The 20885-nt window shown below is 55.0% G+C and overlaps 1 protein-coding gene across 2 annotated transcripts in view; it reads right to left on the bottom strand.

The window, feature by feature from the left end:
• The window catches only part of SDK2 (sidekick cell adhesion molecule 2), a 262997-nt gene that overhangs the window by 135689 nt on the left and 106423 nt on the right, over window positions 1-20885 (bottom strand). For both annotated transcript variants that reach the window (XM_061144959.1, XM_061144961.1), the window contains exon 2: window positions 5372-5531. In XM_061144959.1, the coding sequence (XP_061000942.1) occupies window positions 5372-5531 (160 nt within the window). The remainder of the gene's footprint in view (window positions 1-5371; window positions 5532-20885) is intronic.

Raw genomic sequence — 20885 nt, 5'->3', positions numbered from 1 at the left:
TTTGCAAGAGACAGGAAGACCTCAGCAGAAAGCAGTGGTCAGAGAATCGTGATGAGAAGCTGACTGATCTCTTATATGAGGGGGTTTTTAGTATGCATTTATTCCCAAGGGGAAACCAGAACCTTCAGTTGAGCCAAAAAGCAAGAAAGTGCTAGGAATCCAATGGGGACAGGTCAAAAGGACTCAAGAGCCGGGATGAAGAAGCTCCACTGGCCAACTCTGGGTTACTATGAATGTCCAAACGAATAATGATGGGAATGGATTAAAACACAGAGGAAAAATTATCCATGAGTTCATATACATGTTACACTATTTTAAAGGGGGTGAGAAAGGAAAGATCTCTTTCATGAGATAATGCCAACCAATACAAGAGATGATGGAAAAGGCGCCAATCACAACCATCTTGGTAATAATTGATTCAGATGAGACTCATCAGTGGATGTTAAACTGCTGGCTGGGAGATTCCTGGGGAGAATATTCACACAGTCTCAAGTTATCATCCAAAAGGGAGAAATTACATCGATACCCTGACAGGGGAGAAATCTGTGAATGTCATCTTGACCAGTTGAAAAAACCTACCGTGACTGATAATGGGACAAACTGACATCAGGTACATGTAAGTGTGAAGTGTTGAAAAGGATGTACATCTACAGAATATTCCTGCCAAAAAGATGAACATAATTATGAGAATATAATTGGACAAATCCACACTGGAGGACATTTTGCAAAACTGGCTGAACTCTCAAAAATGTCAATTCTGTGAAAGACAGGAAAGAAAAATGAGGAATAGTTCTAGAGTCTAACGAGTCATGACAACTAAACCCAATGTGTGGTCCTTGATTAAAAAATCCTGTATTAAATAACAATAATAAAAATGTCCACAAAGGTATAATTGGGATACATGTAGAAATTTGAATATGGACTGTGTGTTAGATAGTAATATTGTATTAATATCAACATGCAATTTCCTGAGTGTGAAAATTGTGTGGTAGTTCTGTAGGAAAACACCTTCTTAGGAAATTTTACTTAGGGGTGAACTGACATAATATCGGCAACTAATTTCTTTTTTAAAAAATTATTTATTTTCATTTATTTGGCTGGGCCGGGTCTTAGTTGTGCATGTGGGATCTAGTTCCCTGACCAGGGACTGAACGGGGCCCCCTGCATTGGGACCACAGAGCCTTAGGCACTAGACTGCCAGGGAGTGAAGTCAAGTGAAGTCGCTCAGTCGTGTCCAACTCTTTGCGACCCCATGGACTGTAGCCTACCAGGATCCTCAGTCCACAGGATTTTCCAGGCAAGAATACTGGAGTGGGTTGCCATTTCCTTCTCCAGGGGATCTTCCCGACCCAGGGATCGAACCCTGGTCTCCCGCATTGTAGGCAAACGCTTTACCGTCTGAGCCACCAGGGAAGCCCCAACTAATTCTTAAATAATTAATGAGTGCATACATGCGTACATAGAAAGAGCAAGAGAGAGTGCAAATGATACAAAATATTAGTGAATGTAAAAAGGTATACAAGTGTTTTTGGTACCATCATAGTTTTTCCAAGATTTGGAAATTTGCAAAATTAAAAAGAAAAGAAGGAAGGAAGGAAAAAGCACCTGCTGTGAGCCAGGCCCTCCCCGGGGACAGGGGCGGTGAAATGACGGGTGGGGAGGTTCTGTCTGCCCCAACACCCTTTTCCTTTCTTCTGCTAAGAGTTCCCATTTTCACTTCCATCACTGGGCTCTAGTGGGTGGAGCTGCTGCAAAAGGGCCTATGGCCGGGAGCAGACATGTGACATGGCCCGGCCAATCACAGCTCTCCATGCTGCTGCCCCACAGGGATTGGTCGGGGCAGATCCAGGCTGGACCAATCGGAATCCTTCCCTGGGTCTTTCTACATGAACCTCCTTCTACAGGGAAGTTCCTTTCTACTCTGAGATCACGTGGCTCGAAGCCTATGATTCTTAGACTTCTCAACGTCTCTCACTGCGTGAGAATAAAGTCTGAGCCCAGAGGCGGGCACAGCTGAGCAGCGCAGATCCCTGAGGCCCTGACAGTATCTAGTTCTTGGTTCTCTTAGTAAGTCCTGAGACTCCTGGAACTGCCAAGGCACCTGAAGCTCTTCCTTCATTCTGTGGTTTACTTTCATGGCCTTATGTAATTAATTAGAAGGCAAAGTATAAGGAGATGTATTAGGGACAGAAAGAAAGGGCAGAGAGAGGCAGAAATGAACGTGTGTGTGTGTGTGTGTGAGAGAGAGAGAGAGAGAGAGATTTACTGAGAGCACACGGGTGTTCTATCCGGAAAGGCTTTCCCAAAGAGCTGGGACCCTGCAGGAAACAGAAAGAAGGTTCTGAAAGGGACAATATTCCGAGCGGAGGGGACAGGACAGTTTGGACAAAGGCAGAAAAGAAGGCTGTCCTGGGCATAAAAAGCCTTCCTGGGGGTGAGAAGGCAAGAGACTGAGCTCGCCGAATGGAAGTTCAACCATGTCCCCCTGAATAACTTCCATCCGGCCAACCTCTGAAATGCATCTTTATTCTCGAGAACTTGCAGGGTACGGTTAGCAGAAAGATGCTTAGGATATATATACATGGAGGAGGCGATGGCAACAATCTTTCTTCAATAAGAGGCAGTGTGGGTGGTGGTAAAGAATTCAAGCCCTTTGGTCATCTGACTTACATCTGAAGCCCAACTCAGTAACTTGACCTTGCGTGGACTGTTTAATCTAAGCCTCAGTTTGCTCATCTGTAGAATGGGGGAGAAACAACGGAACCTACCCATAGGATTGCTGACAGGATTAAAGGAGATGCTCCCAGAGAGCCTATCATAACATCAGCCATGAAATAAATTCTTTTTTGGTTGCCAATGATTATTATCATCATTACCATCATCAACAACACCTGTACCCTAACAACGATCTGGATGCTTCCAGGATTAGGGGGCTGACGGGGTCCAAAGAAAGCTCATTCCATCGTTGGGTGAATCTGAACCTGAAGAGCCAGCATGTGCTCTGTGTAACACCCACCCCCGCGTCCTTGCAGTTTCAGGCACCATAAGAACAGCTGTGAACCCGGTAAGGAATCAACCCTCCTCCTCCTTGGTCCTGCCTGCAGCTCCCTGCCAGCAGAAATCCAGGGCAAGGACACCACTGAGAGTGTGGTATGCCATCAGCATGCTCTGGGGGTGCCCACTCAAGCATGTCCACCATCCATGAGGCTCCAGGGGCTCTTCATGGAAACTGTTAAAACTGCCCAGGGTGCCACAGAGCTTTTAGGAATGGTTCTGGGACCCCGACTGAAAACCATCACAGGGGCCGCTCAGGGAGGCCCCTCTGGTCTCCTCGTGGCTCCCTGGAGAACCAAAGCCCAGAGTGGCCAGCCCTGGAGGGCTGACTTCATCCAGGTCCAGGTCTCTCACCATCCACAGATGGGAGGGTGGTCCTCCCACCCTGGCCCCACCTGTTCTCTCGTTTGCCAAAGTGGCCAGTCCCACTGAAACCCAGCAGGAGCTCGTGGGGCTCCTAGGCACCAAAATCTTCTTATGTGACTGTTTCTTCTATGCAGGAAACAGCCTTCTGCCTCCATGACCTTCCCTGAGGTCCAGAGTTGCTAATCAGGGAAGGGAGGGGATGCAGAGACAAGGGAGGAGTGGCCAAGAAGCAATAGCAGACGCTTGGCGTAGGGTCCTGGTTCCACCTCAAGGGAGGCACAGAACAGTGTCTTTGAACTCCTTACAGAACTAAAGTGGCAGTGTTGGCCTCCCTTGTCGCTCAGATGGTAAAGAACCTGCCTGCAATGCAGGAGGCCCGGGTTTGATCCCTGCGTCAGGAAGATCCCCAAGGGAATGGAAACCCACTACAGTATTCTTGCCTGGAGAATTCCATGGACAGAGGAGCCTGGTGGGCTGCAGTCCACGGGGTCGCAAAAAGCCGGACACGACTGAATGACAAACACACAAAGTCTAGGCAAGAACACTGGAGTGGGTTGCTATTCCCTTCTCCAGGGGATCTTCCCAACCCAGGGATCAAACCTGGGTCTCCTGCATTGCAGGTAGGTTCTTTACCACTGAGCTACCTGGAAAGCCCACTTACAAAAGGAAAAGCCCCAATAAATGGACAATGAAGTATTTGATGAGGCATTCTTCATTTCAGAGAGAAGGTCACAGTTTGATAACCTCAAGAACCACAGAAATTCATCAGGAGACCACCTAAAGCCATATTAAAGGAGTGCACACCCTAATCTGATCAGTAACCCCACCCTTGAACCACTGCTATAGAACTTCCCAAATCCTCCTGGGTTGGGACACACATTTTTGAGGGCACGAGCCTGCTGTGTCCCCATTTGCCTGGCAAAGCAATAAAGCTATTCTTTTCTACTTCACTCGAAACTCGTCTCTGAGATTCAAACCGGCATCTGTGTACAGAGGCCGAGTTTTCGGCATCACCACCAAGCCCATCCAGACCAGTGTTGGGGCAGAGGGAACTGGGCACCAGGGTCTCCCCAAACTGGCTTCCTGGCTTCATGACGAAACGGATGGTTTCCTGGGAAGGACAGAACCTCAAGCAGTTAAATCCCCCTCCTCTCATTTGCATTCCTGTCCCTGATCTGTATCAACATCCCCAGGGCAAGACAATCTTGTTTCCCCAACAAAACCTATAATGCACATCAGGCCTAGGGATTAATTACCAGGCACAGGGTCAGGGGCCAATAAAACAGGATGCGGGGAGAGCCAGGAGAGAGGCTGGAGGCCACCCGACTTCGGGGGCAGCTGCCTCGCACACACTCTTTCACCTGCCCTCGCTGAGACCCACGGCTCGCTCTCTCTCTCTCTCCCAGAGCACCGTGCAGGGGCATAACAGGAAGCGCAGATAAGTCCAAACGCCCAGGGGGGGTCCCACTTTCATGTTCCCCCTGAATTTCCTCCCGAATAGAATCTATCCATCACTTACGGATCCCGGGAAGCCACATGCCACGGCCCTCTGTTGGACCCAGGCCCCTCCAACAGCTCCCCTGAGACAGCAGCATTTTCTCAGGAGGGAGGGATCTGGTCACAGCTCATGCTGGCATTGAGCCTCTCTGCCCTAATCATCACCTCTGCCCTGTCCAAGGCTGCCTGGACCACCCTATCGGGATGGGTCCCCCAGCCCACCCTCTAGTCATTCTCTGCTGGCACCCACAGGGTCTTCTCACCGCAGGGCAAGGCTGCCTTGACCCCCCCCGCCCCACCCAACCCCCTGCAACTGCCGCCATCCCAGCCTCCCTGTAGCCCTGGACCAGAGCTGCCCCGAGCTGCCAGCTCAGCCCGCTCCCCGTTCAGGTGACCCTCCAGGACATGGCAGGACCCCGGCGGCCCGGAGGGAGGGAAGGGGCGGCGTGCTTGCCTGTACTCCAGGGAGAACTTGGTCAGCTCTCGGTCGTTGTGCAGCCACTTGAACTCCAGCGGCCAGCTGCCCTCGGCCATGCACGTGAGCACCAGGCGGTTCCCCTCCAGGTGCACCTGCGTCCGCACCGGCTCCGTCTTGAAATAGGGGGCCACGTCATCTGCGGGGAACAGAGAGACCGAGGCGCCCATTACCACTTCTCTCCAGCCTGCAGTCGCTCACCTGGAGCCCGGCCTCTGGGAGGCAGACGGGGCAGGCGCAGCGGGTCACGGGCGAAGGTCCTGTGCCCGGGAAGGGCTGGAACTCAAGTCAGAGAGACTTCGGGGCTTGTATGCAGAGCGACCTCTCCCCGCCGGCCTCCTCCCAGAAGGCCCTGGGCCCGCCCCTTGGCTGCCGCCCTGGCGCTCCGGGACTTTCGGTCTCTCCCCCCTCGGGATCCCCATCCATCCGACACCCTTTGCTTCTGGTTTGTCCTTCCAGAGAAGAAGGAAGGGTGGGGGGAGCACTTCTGCACTTTAGCCAAAGGGAGAATAAATGCCACGTGGGAAAGGGGGGCAAGGGGACATGGATAAAGCGGGAGACAGGAGCTGACACACACACTACTTATAAGGACCTCCTGCTCAGCCCTCTGTAATGACTTGCATGGGAACAGAATCTCGAGAAGAGTGGATGCGTGTACACGTATAACTGATCCACTTTGCTGTGAAGCGGAAGCCAACACAACATTGTAAATCACCTGTGCTCCAATACAAATTAATTAAAAAAAAAATCTCAAGGGAAACAGGGGTAGTACACCTGGGTTGGCAGGAGTGGCACGTGATGGGGGTGGCCGGAGTCCTGCTTCCCAAGGCTGCAGGAGACCCTTCCAGGCGCCAAGGGCGGGGTCTCTCTCGGGGGCCCCCCTCCACCACCAGGCTGGTTGGTCTTCCACCCGAGGTTCTGGGCCAGCCTGCCTTGACCTCTTCACTCACACACCAGGTTGGCTGTGGGGCCAGAAGAAATGCCACTGGCTGGGCTGCCGGCGTGGGGTACAGTCCTTGCTCTGCTCTTCTCTAACCCTTTGACCCGACTTAGTCCAGCCAAGCATGAGCTCCACCCCTCCCCCAGATCCCCTAGACACAGACAATGCACGCGGGGCCCCAGACTTCAGGGGACCACTGAGACCAAAAGCTTTGGGTGGAGATAGAGGCTTTCTGTCTGCCAGCCAGTCGGAAGAGGGGCAGAAGTGAAATCGAAGAGGGGTTTGACAAACGAACTGGGAGACGCAGCAAGGGGGAGAGGGCCTCCACACCCATCGTTGAGCAGACCTGTGTTTCGGAGAGGGGCCCGCCCTGGAAACAACACAGGGACTGAAGAACTACCAGGTTCTGGGTCGCCATGGACGGAGGGGTGTGGTGGGCTACAGTCCATGGGGTCGCAAAGAGTCGGACACAACCGAGCGACTTCACTCACTGATCTACGAGCAAGCCCACAAGCAGGTAGGATGAAAATACATCTTTCAGAGAGGGGTTAGAAGCCCGCCCCGGGGTCACACAGCTGGAAGGCAAGCAGCCAGCCCTGCAGGCTGAGCACTTAACCCTGCACTTGACCATGAAGGTGAAACGTGGATGAAGAGGAAGATGGGTTTAAGGCACCCACACGCAGACTCAGTGCCTTTGCGTCTGATAGACGGAGGAAGTGAGCTCCAGGAAGCACTGTTCACCAGCTCATCCAGAGAGCAGGCTCTGTGCGGGGGCTCTGATCACTTGCTCCTCAGAACAGCACTCCCTTCACTCTCAGGGGTACAGCCTGGGGACCCCACAGCCCTGAGCTGCAACAGGGCGAGTCAGGTCCAGGCCTGAAAGTGAAGAGTGAAGGAGAAGTCGCTCAGACGTGTCCGACCCTTTGCGACCCCGTGGACTGTAGCCCACCAGTCTCCTCCGTTTGTGCGATTTTCCAGGCAAGAGTACTGGAATGGGTAGCCACTCCCTTCTCCAGGAGATCTTCCCGACCCAGGGATTGAACCCTGGTCTCCCGCATTGTAGGCAGACGCTTTACTGTCTGAGCTTGCCAGACCCAAATCCAAGCACTTTCCTCCCATCACCCTGTCCGAGGGGTGGGCGGTATTCAAAGCCAGAAAGCTGCTGGCAAATCAGGCCCTGGGAATCGGCCCTCCAAGCCTTGTGGGTCTGTGCTCAGCTGCCTGGGTGTGGACACGTATTCATCTCGCTGAGTCTCAGTTTCTCCATCAGGAGCACAGGAAGAAACAGCCACAGTGATATCTTAAGAGTTAAATTATATAGTCACTCAGTTGTGTCCCACTCCTTGCGACCCCATGGACTGTAGCCCACCAGGCTCCTCTGTCCGTGGGATTCTCCAGGCAAGAATACTGGAGTGGGCAGCCATGCCCTCCTCCAGGGGATCTTCCCAACCCAGAGATTGAGCATTGCATTGCAGGCAGATTCTTTGCCACCTGAGCCGCCAGGGAAGCCCACTGTTAAACGAGATAACAATTGTGAAAATGCTGGGTCTGTGCCTGGCCCAGAGTAAATGTTCTGCAAATGTTCATTTCTTTTCCGACATCAGAGAATTGGTGTCCCTGCCAGGGAAGGGGGTTCCATCACCCTCGGCGCTGGCTGACACCCTAGACAGACTTTGGTCTGAGAGTTAATGATCTACTAGGAGCCCAGACAGTGAAAAACATAAGACACGATTCTCCAGGCCTCCGATATGGGACAAGCCAGAGAAAGGGGCAGTTGTCTGGGGTCAGGGAGGCAGTGACTCAAGGGTGGAAGGGAGTGAACCCAGCTGCGGCCTGGCAGGCTGGGGGGGGGGGGGCGATGCGCAGGGGCTGGGGGGAGCAGGGCCCCCTCCTGCATCCCAGGTGAAATCTTTGGAGTATCAGTGGGGCTTGGGGGCCTGGATCCCCGCTCTATCCTCTCATCCTCAGATTTAGCCAGGGTTGGGCATCCTTGGGTTTCAGATAAGGTTCCGCATTTGTGACAAATCCTCATTCTGAGCTTCTGCACAGACTGACAACTCAGGACAAGCCGTATGTCGGCTTGGGGCCCAGGTCCACCAGCTGGCCGCAGAGATTCCCACCCCAACCCCAAGGTCTCTCAGTCTTCACTAGAGACTGTGAGAGTCTTCCCGGACCCCCAATCCTGCTACAGACCCTCGCCATGGGGGCCACGGGAGGGCAGGCGGGGGGTGGACCGACGGGGCCGGGAGCAGGTGGACCACTCTGCCCCTCGGCATTTCCCCGTGGGACCCGGATGTTTCCGTCTCGGAGCTGATGCTGCTCACTCGCACGTCTGCCCATCACTCTGTCACGTGAGCACACTGCCTTAAAGACGGCTGAAGTGGCGCCTCTCCCAGAGTGTGTCCTGAGGGGATGGCTGACCCCCCCAACCTGGTCCCCCGTTTCTGGGATCCTCCCGCATCTCTCCAGCTAGAGGCAGGAAGGCACTCATTTGCCAAGAAAAACGATTCCCCACCCTCGGAGGCAGCCGGCTCCTCTATTTAACAAATGGGCACATTCGCACTTCAAAGGCGCATTCATATTCTCCAGCAGCTTTCAAGAGCCCTTTGAATCGCGTTCTTAAAAACCCTCTGTTAGCTCCTGTCAACCCTCGTTTGTTTTAAAACAATAATGCTCCCAGCCCCCAAAGATCAAATCCCTTGGAGGTGGGCTGGCTCAGAGCCAGAGGAGTGGGGTGTGGGTGTGGGCGGCAGGTGTGTTTGCACACGCACACGGGCACATGTGCCCGGCACCCACACCCCGGCCTCCGCCACCCAGTTCGCGGGTCCTGTGCCCGCCACGTCTGCAGTCGCCAATTCATTCCTCAGGCTCTCCTAGGGGCGCCAGTCTGGAGCCAAACGGCTTCTGCTTGGATGGGCTGATTCCAGAGGCTGCTGGAGATAATGACTTGAGGGAAGAGGGGAGGTGGGGCGTTAGCCTTTCCTGAGAACCTGCTGGGTACCCAGATGAGAGCAGCTTCCCTCATTCCAAGCAATCCTAACAAGGCGCCTGGCTGAGGCCAAGGCTCCCTGCCCCAAGACCCTGAGATGCGGCCACACCTCCCTTCCCGAAGATGAAAGGCCCATCACGTCGGGACTCATGTTGGGATACAGGGATTTGGGTGGGAGGCCCATGCAGAACTGAGAGCAGGCGTGGTAGTGAGTCCTGCCAGCCTAGGTAGTGAGTTCCTAGATGGGCCGGCCCTGCCCCAAAGCAGGGGGGCTGGGTGTGTGTGAGCTGTAGCAGGAAAGACTGATGGGAGAAGGATGCTGGTGGGAACAGCCTGTGTGTGTGTGTGTGTCTGTATGTCTTTGAGCGTGCATCTGTGTGCATCTCTGTACATACGTAAGTACGTATGTATGTATCCACATGTATGTGTCTGTGTGTTCATGTGTGTGTCTGGATGACTCTCTGATTGCATGTGTATCTGTGTGTCTGAGTGTGTGTGTGTGTGTGTGTGTGTGTGCGTGCTTATATATGCAGGAACAGATTTCTGCATCATGACTGCACAGGTGGGTAACACAGATCATTGACCTTATGCAAGTGACTTTGACTTTCTGCACTTCAGTGTCCTTAGCTGTAAACTGGGGATATGTTTGTTGTGAGGCTTTAATTAAAAAACATAAAGTGCTTAGGAAAGGAAAGTGACTGGTGTGTGCTATAGGAGAGGCAGTTATTACTACTCTTGATCATATAGGCAGGGGGGCAGATCCCCTGGGAGGAAGAACCCATACACTCTTGGCAGGGGCCAATAGCCTCTCAACCTTAGTTCTGGGATTGTGCAGTACACAACTTGGACTACTGCACATGACAGCCCTGCTAGCCACATTCTCAGTGGGGAAGGGACAACGGAGAATGGAGAAGGGTTGATAGAATCAACGTTCCACAGATGTCATTCTCGTCAACTTTTCCTCACTTTGAAAACATACACATAGATGATTTCTTAAGCTAGACAAAGTGACTCAAAAATTCACAAAAGAAATAGAAAACCACAAGAGAAAAAGAAAACCACAAAAGAATAGACAAGAAAATTCTGCAAAAGAATGGCAAGCAGAAGAGATTAGCACACATATCAAACTATATCATAAAGCTGCAATCATTAAAGCTGTGTGTTCTTTTTCAAATGGACCGATGAAGCAATGAACCAGAGAGTCTAGAAATAGACACCAGTATGTATGAGATATTTAAGAGAGGATTAAAGTAGAATTTCAGGTCAGTGGGGAATAGATCAATTATTCAACAAATGCCTTAGAGCAACCAGGATGCCATTTGAGGGGAAAAATCAAGCTGAATCTATTCCCCACACTTTACCGCAAAATAAATGCTAGATGGATCAACGTTTTAAACAAGAAAAATGAAATTCTAAAAGAACTAGAAAAAATCACAGGGGCTTAAAAATATAGTCTCAGCAAAGCAAAGAATTTATCAAGTACTTTCTAAGTGCTACACAAACTCCAGAAAGTCATAAAAACAGGTTGATACCTTCAACTATATAAAAATCTTGCATGGAAAAAAAAGATACCCATAAACAAAAAGCAACAAATGACAAACTGGGGGAAAATATTTGCAACTTCTATCATGAACAAAGAGCTCATTTTCCTGATATAAAAAATATTCTCATAAATCAATAGGAAAAAATGAACAAACCAACAGAAAAATGGGCAGAGGATATGAACCGTTCACAGAGGAGAATTACAAATAACTTGGAAACACAGACAAAGATGCTGAACTTTGCGATAAGAGAAAGGCAAGGCAAACTCAATAAGATACTTTTTTTTCCTATCACTTTGGCCAAGATTTGAAAACGCGATAAAACCCCGGGGCTGGCCAGCCTGCGGAGATCCAGGCCTCACGCACACAGCTTGGCAATTCCATCAAAACTAAAAATGCACCCCTCCATCCACCAACTCTTTAAGGGATTTCTCCTTCATACACACACACACACACACACACACACACACACACACACTTGTGCATGGATAAAGTGATAGCATTGCAAGGCAACACTACGTTTTGTATCAGCAAAAGCTTGAAAATGACCTGAATGTCTGTCAAGAGGGCGCTGGTTAAAGAAATGACTGCACCTCCAAACAGTAGAATTCTCTGCACCGAAAGGCTCTGGAACAAACCCTGAGACCTCCTGTTAAGTGAAAAGAGCAAGGTGTAGAATGGGGTGTGTAATCAGCCATCACTTGGGCACACTTTTTTCTTCAAGGATAAAAATAAATTTGCTTGTACACGCACAGGCTTTTCTAGAGGGTCACACAAGAAACTGGGCTCAGTGACGCTTTAGGGAGGAGAACTGTGGGACTGGGGCTGGGAGGGAGGGGCCCACACTTTTTTATTCTTTGTCTTTTCGTGACTTTTAGAAAGCGTTTTATTGCTGTTGCTGTTTAGTCACTAAGTCGTGTCCGACTCTTTGCAACCCCAGGACTGTGGCCCGCCAGGCTCCTCTGTCCATGGGATTTCCCAGGCAAGAATACTGGAGTGGGTTGTCATTTCCTTCTCCAGGGGATCTTCCTCACCCGGGGATCGAACCTGAGTCTCTTTCTTGAGAGCATTCTTGGAGATCCTAGCAGAGGAGTGCAGCTATTCGTATACCTTGACCAAAGACGGGTCCTCCTCTGTCGGGGCTGGCTGTCCTCTTTGACAGAGTGTGCAGCTTCGGGAGGGACGCACGTGGGGCGGTGAGGGGGGAAGGGGACACAGGCCTGGCCAGCCAGGTCAGCCGAGTCACCCTGGTGATCAGTGGGGTGACGGATGTCGCAACCTGATCGCCCTCACATCCCCGAGTCTCTCTCTCCCAGCAGGCAGGTTCTTTACCTGCCTACCAGGGAAGCCCCACTGTGCCCTGTAGGTATGGATTATTTATTTATAATCAGCTGGTAAAGAATCCGCCTGCAATGCGGGAGACCTGGGTTCGATCCCTGGGTTGGGAAGATCCCCTGGAGATGGGAAGGGCTACCCACTCCAGTGTTCTGGCCTGGAGAATTCCACAGACTGTACAGTCCATGGGTTCGCAAAGGGTCGGACACGACTGAGCGACTTTCCCTTTTCATTCATTTATAATCAGATGTAAGCACACAGATGCAGACACGTTTGTGAGTGGACAGGGTGCGCGGTCACGGGCAGCTCTGCTGGCCATGCAGGAGAGGACAGGTCTTCTGTGTGCATGGGACTCAGGGGTGTGGAGCGGCTCGGGGCAGGGGCGTCCCTGATAACCAGAGCCTAAGCTTCTCAAGGAAGAGCCACTGACAGAGGCGAACAAGCGGCCTCGGTCCTGGGCTTCTGTCTGGTTCCGCAGAACAGCTGCAGGGCCCCTGGCCGCCTGTGCCTCCAAATTCCCACTAAACAGCCCCACCGTTATTCTTCCACTGCAAGCTCCAGGCGAAATGGTCCCACACAGATGCTATCGCAACTTTAACCTCCCCCCTCCCTTCAGCCCCTAGCACAATAATGCCATATTTCTCCAGAGCCTACCCCATGTTTCCTGGGATCTGACCTCCCAGCCAGCTCAGCCCTGGGAAGCCCACCTCGCCTGGAGCCAGACTCCCGCCAGCTGGGAGTGCCGGCCAGGGTGAAGACCTCCACCCACCCCCAACTAATGCTGCTAACTGGCCAAAAGATGCCTGTGTGCCCTCTTCATGGGGCCTGCTTCATGGGGCACCAAGCCTGGACCACACCCTCCCCAGCTCTGAAGGACCCCACAGCCTCTCCCTTTGAGCAGAAACTCAGCCATCTCTTCTCTGGAAAGCTTGGGGATGGGGTGGAGGCTGGAATCCCTGCAACTTCTTGCCTCACCACCCCCTAGCCTCTGCACTAGGCTAGATTGACCTCCGTGGTGCTGGATTGACCTTCGTCCTGGATTGACCCCCGTGGCCCTGGGTTGACCTCCGTGGCCTCCTAACTGGTCCCTTCTCCGGATCCGGCTGGACCCCAGGTCAGAGGAGGCAGAGGCTCCCGGCAGGCCCCTCTCCACAAAACCCTCCTCTCCCCACCCTTCTATTCCTGCTGCCTTGATTTCACATTCTCTCTCAAACTCCCCACACATGAAGTGCTTTATGTCCATCGTTTCAGTTAAGAGTCACAGGGACTTTTCAAGGCCAGTGCTCTCTTTGTCCCCATTTTACAGATGAAACTCGGGAACATTTGGTCATACGATCTTGCCACATAGACGTAACCCCAGATCTGGCACACTCCAGGGTTTGAGATCCTTTCTGTAGGTGACAGGGGGCTTCCCTATGAGCTGTCCCACTCTTCACACCCTGACCTGTGGCCTCACAGGGGCTAAGTGAGGGATGGTGGCCTCTCTCAGGGATTGGAAGCTATACCAGCTGTGTGGCAGAGCTTTCGATGTCATGGCTCAGGACTAGATTGGGGGTGAGGGTGAACCAGGCGGGCTGGCCAGGCATGGGTCCAGAGAATGCTGGAAGGATAATAGGGCACGATCACCCAGGGAAGAGTGGTCCACCTAGGGGTGAGGGTTATGGAGGGCTTGGCTAGTGTGATGCAGGCAGGGAAGCCTGGGGATAAGATTTCAAAGGGTCCAGAAGATGAACAGATGTGGGTGGGAGGGGTCAAGTGAAATGAGTCAGAGGCTGGAGTCCCGGGGGCTTCTTGGGAAGGAAAGGCAGGCCTGGGGTCCCCATCTCACAGCTCTGCTCAGCACCCAAACCCCCAGGTGCACCCTTTCCCAAGGGGCTGGCTTGAAGGTCCCAGTGGGAGACAAGAAACTGGGTTTAAATGCCCAAGTAAAGTGTGACCTTGAACAGAGTAATTTCCCCAGGCTTACTGGTCTGTTTGCACAAGAGATTACAACCTCTGCCCCAGAGACTCCTGGGAGGACTAAGTGAGCCAACGTATGTCAAGCTCAGAGCACAGCGCTTGACCCCTACGGATACTATTTCTTGCTCTTCAGTCCAGGAGGTGATCACAGGAGGAGGAGATGGGGAAATGGGGTCCAGGGGTAATATCACCATCCCACCTATTTTCCCCTGACTTGGTCGCACCCCCTTATGGAGCCCATTGTCTCCTGAATGTCCCAGGTCTGAGCTTTCAGAATTTGAGGCCACTTCAAGCTGGCTCAAGAGCCAGGTCTGGCTTTGGGATGGCTTGTGAGGCCCTGAGCAAAGGTTTGGGACCGGGGTAGGAGCAGCTGGGGCTTCTGCACCATGCCAGTGATGCCTTTTCCTCTGAAACCCGGGTCAGGGGGATACTGAGCCTGGGGGCTGCCTGGGGGGGGGCTCAGGAGTAGGGAGCTGTGGGCCCCTGAAGAGCGCCATGCAGAAGCCTGTTTGAACCCCGCCCCCCTAAGAAATGTTCGGAGTGCACACGCAGCAGGCAGATGCTAGCAGGCAGACAGGGGACGCCCGGCTCCCCAGCTGTTCTTCCCCTCGCACCCCGCGCCTGACATGCCTGCCTCCCTCAGCCCCCTAGTCCCTCCGCTCCGGCTCCCCTTCCCCTCACTGCTTCACCCACAAATGAGATGCTAATTTATGCCCCTTTCCTGTCTCCTAGCAGATGCCTGGCCCAGCTCGGCCCGGGGCCGCCTGCATGCCAAGTGCTTCATTAGCCAGGAAAGAAGGCCCTCGCTCTCCTTAATCTAATCCTCGCCGATGACCTTCAGGAAACCGGGCACCTCCTGACGTCCGGGGCCTGGGAGGGCGCGGCAGTGAATTACGCCTCGGTCTCCACAGCTGCAGCCGAATGGATTTCTCGCTCAGAAAAGCGTGTTCAAAAAGCATCTAATGGAACGGATCATCAATTTGTTTGAATACACATCTAATCTGATTAAGGGGGGGCCCGGCCACCAGGGCAGCCAGGGCAACCAAGCCCTGACACGGCCCTGGGGAGTGGCGGGTGGGGCGGAGGGGCCCAGCCTGGGGAAAGCGGGGGGGGGGGGGGGGGGGGGGGGGGGCGGAGGATGGGGGGGGTGTGTCCCAAGCACCCCGCCTCCATCTCCCCAGCCGGCTGGCCCATTGTTTATCAGCCAGAGAGTCTCCCTCCTGCCTGCTCCCTCTTCAGGGCTCAAGGGGCCGGGCTCCGTAACTTTCTTCCTGATGTCCAACTCCAGGGCCCCTAGACTTCTTGGTTTACCGCCCTTACAGCAGGGAGGACACAGACAGGAGCCACACGTGTGGTGACTCCCAGGCTCGCGTGTCATCCACGGGAAGATTGCGGATGGGCCCCTTCGCCTCCCTGGCCCCTGAGCATGGCGGTGAGTCTGACTTACAGGAGGTCAGAGCCATGAAAGAAAAAAAAACCAGACAAGTGAACTTGCGGTTGAACTTGGCCAGACCACCTCCCTCTCGAGAGCTGATCCTCCTCCGTGTTCTCCCCACTCTGCCGTTGCAAGGTCTGGACAGTCGAGTGGGTTACAAGCCAGGGCCCTGGCGTGGGGTTGCTCGGATCTGAGTCCTGGCTGGGCTTGTCATTGTTCACTCAGTCGTGTCGGACTCTCTGTGACCCCATGGACTGAAGCCCACTAGGCTCCTCTGTCCATGGGATTCTCCAGGCAAGAATACTGGAGCGGGTTGCCATTTCCTCCTCCAGGGGATCATCCCGACCCAGGGATCCAACATGCGTTTCCTGCATTGGCAGGCAGATCTTTTACAGCTGAGCCACTTGGGAAGACCCCTGGCTTGACTACTCTCCAGCTCCGGGACCCTGGACATCTCTCTGTAACCCCTCCGCATTTCAGAGTCTACAATGGAAAAAGGGGATAATAGCAGTGCCTACCCCATAGCCTGTGGAGAGGGGTAAGCGGTTCGGCCAGCACCTGCATGAAGAGCCCACACAAGGGGAGCTCCTATTATGCTTATTGTTACTTGGTGTAACCTCTGCAAACCCATCTCACAGTCAGGGGGCCTCCTGTGGAACCACACAGGTAAATAACACCAGAGCATTCCCAGCCTTGCATGGAAAAAAGATGGTTCTCATTTCCGATGGGTTTATTCCGAATTAACAGAGGGGAAGGGAGCCCTGCCATACATTTCAGCTGCAGGGTTCAAAGATTAAACTTATACCATTGATTAGAATGCTTTTATCTAACGGTGCTATTATCATTTCAGTGTATTCAGATTCATTAGAGCCATAAAAACGGTGAGAATAAAACTCTCCCTAACGCTTGGAATCCTTCCCAAGAAGCTCCATGATGCCACGTGGAGGATGCTTGTCTTCCCCTTGGTGACCCCGAGGTGACATCAGCTTGCAGCAATTCTCCTGCTTCACAGCAGGAACTTAAAGACAACCCGCGCCCCACCCCCCTTGCCGGTGGGGGGATGAGGGGCTTGCCAAAACTCAGGTTTAGGGGTCAGCTGGCTGGCCAGGCCCAACAGACACTTGTCCCACCTGGCATCTATCAGTCCTCCAGCTGCTTCTCTTTAAGATCCCCTCGCAGGTGAGCTCTCTCCATCACATGGGTACCACTCTCACCTGCTCCCCTAAGCTCTGGTGATGGAGAAACGCCCACCTCCCACAGGCCTGGGAGGCTGAGAACAAGGACTGGGCGGCTTGGAGATGCTTCCGGGAGCCCACAGCTGGTGGAAGCCCCGTCTACCGCGGCCAGCGACAACTCCATCAGACACAGGGTGCAGAAGGGCTCTGCTGGGAGCACTGGACCGCGGCCCTAAGCTTCGTGCGGCACACTTCCCAGGGGTGATCCCCCTTTCTGCCCGTTTCCCGCCCTTGAGAAAGGCCATGACCTCAAGGAAGACAGAGCACCGGGCCTGAGGAAGGGGCGACAGGCAGTGGGGGAAGCTGGTGGAAAATCTGACTTAGCACCAGCACTGACTTCCTAACATGCAGCGGGGAGGGCTGGGCCGGGCAGCTGGCCTCCCTGCTCCCAGATGGGCGCTTCCATCCATGCTTTCTCCCCGCCGCCCCTTCCCTGGGGTCAGGCCGGGGCTGGAGGCAGCTCAGCCTTGGAAAAAGGGAAGAGAAGAAGACCTGTTTGTGGCAAACCTAACACAAAGCTCACTGTCTTTTCTCATTTAATCCTCACGGCCACCTGGGGGTGGGCGGGGGGCGGGGGCTTACGCTTCCTGCCCCTTTAATGACTCTCATCAGAGGAGACAGGTGACCCAAGCGCTAGAGCCGGGTTTCGAACCCACGGCCGCCTGCCCTCCTGAGAAGCCTCCGAGGTCAGCGCCCAGTGCCGCGCCGGATGGGAAGGAGTCCGCGGCGGGGCCGGGAGGGGGAGCAGAGCCTGCCTCCGCGCGGAGGCTGCGAGATGGAGCCGCCGCCGGGAAGCGCGACATTCATCAGGCTGCTGACCCCGGCGCACCAGCGCTTTGTGGCGTGTAACAAAGACCGCGGAGCAGAAAATTGGAGTTCAATTTGCCGTCCGTCCCGTGCAGCGCGCAGCCCATTCCAGCCCCTGGCAGGCACCTCCGCGCTTCATCATAAATAATAACACCACGCGGCTCGATGGCCCTTTCAGCAGTTACAGGCCCCGAGCAATTTACAAGCTGGATGATACACGGGGGCCAGCACGCGCCTGCCCGCGGCGCACGTGGCCCCTCCCCAGTCACCTGCATGGGCACACGTGCCAGCGTCCTGCCTGCTGCCACCGCCTGGGCGTCGTGCCCAGTCGGAGGGACACGGACCCTGGTGTGTCCCTGAGCACGGCCCCGGCCTCCTTCTAAGGCCCCGGTCATTGGCAGGAAGCCCTCTTCCTCCACCACCGGCCTGGCAGGGATGGAGTCCTCGCTGCCCCTGCTGGGCCAAGAGTAGGTGTCATCCGCCTGTCTCTTTCCTCCTGTTTCAGAAAGCGACTCTGAATCCCAGTTGGCGCTAGTGGTAAAGAAACCACCTGCCAACGCAGGAGACATAAGAAACGTGGGTTTGATCCCTGGGTCAGGAAGATCCCCTGGAGGTGGGCAGGGCAACCCACTCCAGTATTCTTGCCTGGAGAATCCCATGGACAGAGGAGCCTGGCGGGCTACGGTCCATGAGGTCACAAAGGGTCGGACATGATCGAAGCGACTTAGCATGCACACACTGGATCTCTGATCCCGCCTGCCTTTGCCGTTACACAAAGTTTCTCTCCTCTAGACCTCACGGGGGAAGGTGGGGGTACAAGAGTCATTGGGACCCACCTCTTCAACCTCCCACTTAACAGAAGAGATGCCCAGGGGCCCCACATCAGCTGCCTCGAGGAGACCAAGCCCGGAGCTCGGGCATCTGGTCATCGCCCCGGGAGAGCCAGGCGGAGGGAGCCCCTCCCAGGGGCTCAGGTGACCAGCCAGCTTCCTCTGAGCAGGCCTGGGGTCTTTCCCACAGCAGGGGCTTTGGGCGGGGCGTGCTGGGAGCTCCAGCCCCCTTTCTCCCTCTTCCCATCAGAGAGCAGAGCCAATTCCTCACGTTGTATGGTTCCATGGGTATGAAACACCCCAGAAGAGGAACACAGAGACAGCACAGAAGTTGGTAGCTGCCAGGTGGCCGGGAGAAGGCAGGTGGGGCGTGATTGCTTAATGGGTATGGGGGGGGGGTGTCCTCGCTGGGGGATGAAATGTTTCGGAATCAAGTAGAGACAGTCAGTGTCCCACATCGCAAATGTACTCAGTGCCACGGAGCGGTTCACTCCCTGCTGGTTTTGCCTTATGAGTCATCTCAGTTGAGAGAACGCAAGTCAGCCTGGTTCCAGCGTGTTTCTCTGTCCGTCTCCCTCACTCAGCCTCCCCCCAGCCCCCCACTGCACCCTCTCCGCCCCCAGCCCGCTGTGTTCCTTGGGGGGGAGGCTGGGCAGGGCTTCGAACTGCTCTTTCACACCCTAAGGGGTCTGCTGGCTGCTGCCTTCACCTCCTCCCCTGATGGGACGCTCAGGGTCCCTCCCAGTTCAGGGGCCTGCGGGGCCTGCTCTCCGGGTCACAGAGGGTGGACTGGGACTCCAGGAGGCCTCATGGGAACTGGGCCAAACGCCCATCCTGGCCTCAAACGAACACCCTCCCCAGCTGCTGCCCAAACTTAAGGGCTGAGTACATGAGGGCAGAAAGCCTCTGCTTTGCAGGTGGACATGGGCTCCCCGCTCCGCGCTTCTGAATGGAGTCAGCATCTGAGCTTTCTGGGCAGTCGCTTCCTCGGTGCAGGAGGGAAGTCCTGCCTCACCCCGCCTGCTGGGCCTCAGGAGGCTTCGCTGGGATAGAACTTAAAGAAAGCAGGCTCAGAGGCCTGGCTGAGCGTTCACTGCCTGGGGCCTGGGGCGAGCCTCACACTCCCAAGGCCTCCCGTGGTCCATTCACCATCCTGGGTCCACGATGGGCCAGCATCTGGCAGGGTAGGGTCCCTCCCGGGTAGGGTCCTTCCCGCATCCGGTGCCTGGGAAGCGGCCGGGGTGGCGTTACAGGTAAACATCACGAGTGAGTTTTCTCGACGCTCCCACAAAACCCAGGGTCGCCAAAAGCCAACAACCCAGAGTGTGAAGGAGGATTAGAAGTGGAGGAGGTGGGCTCAGCCCGAGGTGCAGGAGGCGGGGGCTGACCCCCAGCGCAGGTGGGGGATGACGGCTGGGGGCCGTCTGGACCCCCATCCCCCAGGCTGCAGCTGCCCCCACAGCCCACCTGGCTCTGGCTGGCCTGCGCCTGCTCACGTGCGCTGGTAGCAGGTGGCTTTTCCGGACGCAGCCGGGCTGGCCGGCTCGGAGAAGCCGAGGGACGGAGCCAGCTGAAAGGAGGGGAGCGGAGGGGAGGGGCAGAGATAGGCGGCGGCCCCCCGCCCCGTTCCGGGGGGCTGCATTCATTACCCTCGCCCGGGAGCCAGCCGGGACTCCCCGCCCCGCCTCTCCATTCTGTCCCTTTGAAAGCCCAGCGCCCATCTGTCGTGTATTAGAGGCGGCCGAGCTCGAGGCTGCAGGTGGGGGTGAGGGCGTCTGCCCGCCACTGTTGATCCCGATGGTCACCCGCCCGGGGAGGTCGGGGGGCGGCCTCTCCCCTCAGCATCCCCCCCTCCTGCTCTCGCTCCCGACGCCGTGTCCCCAGATCTCATTGGGCTCCACAGCCCTCTCTGGAGGAGCCTGGGCCTTGGCAGCTGATGCCAGTGGCAAACGAGAGAGAGACAGGGATGCAGGAAAGTCATGCTAATGAGATGCAGGCCAGGTTTACCGAGAGCACCTCACAGGAGCCGCGGTCCATGTCAGGATGGGGTTTGTGTTCCGAGCGCTGGCCCCCAGCCCTCCTGTGTGAGGGGCGAGGCGTGCAGGCGGCTGCTGGGGCTGGACCTCAGACAGAGCCCTGAAAGCCACAGGCCAGCCCGGCCCAGCTCTGCCCGCGGCTTCTCACAGGCTCCACACCCCAAACCGGAAGAAGCATCTCTTGAACTCGCCCGGTCCAACCCCTTTTGTTGGCAGATGGTGAAACTGAGACTGAGGGGTTTCAGTTGAGGTCCAGCTTTTCTGATACCAAGTCACTCTGCCTCGCTTGACAGCTCTTGGCTTCGTTTCTTCCATCTATAAAATGGGCACAAGGACTTCACAGATGTCCACTGCCCTCTTTCCAAGTTGAACTCCTAGACGGAGCA

This window comes from Dama dama, chromosome 5 (genome assembly GCF_033118175.1).
Source record: "Dama dama isolate Ldn47 chromosome 5, ASM3311817v1, whole genome shotgun sequence".
NCBI classification, from domain to species: domain Eukaryota; kingdom Metazoa; phylum Chordata; class Mammalia; order Artiodactyla; family Cervidae; genus Dama; species Dama dama.
This window is presented reverse-complemented; position numbering and strand designations above follow the sequence as displayed.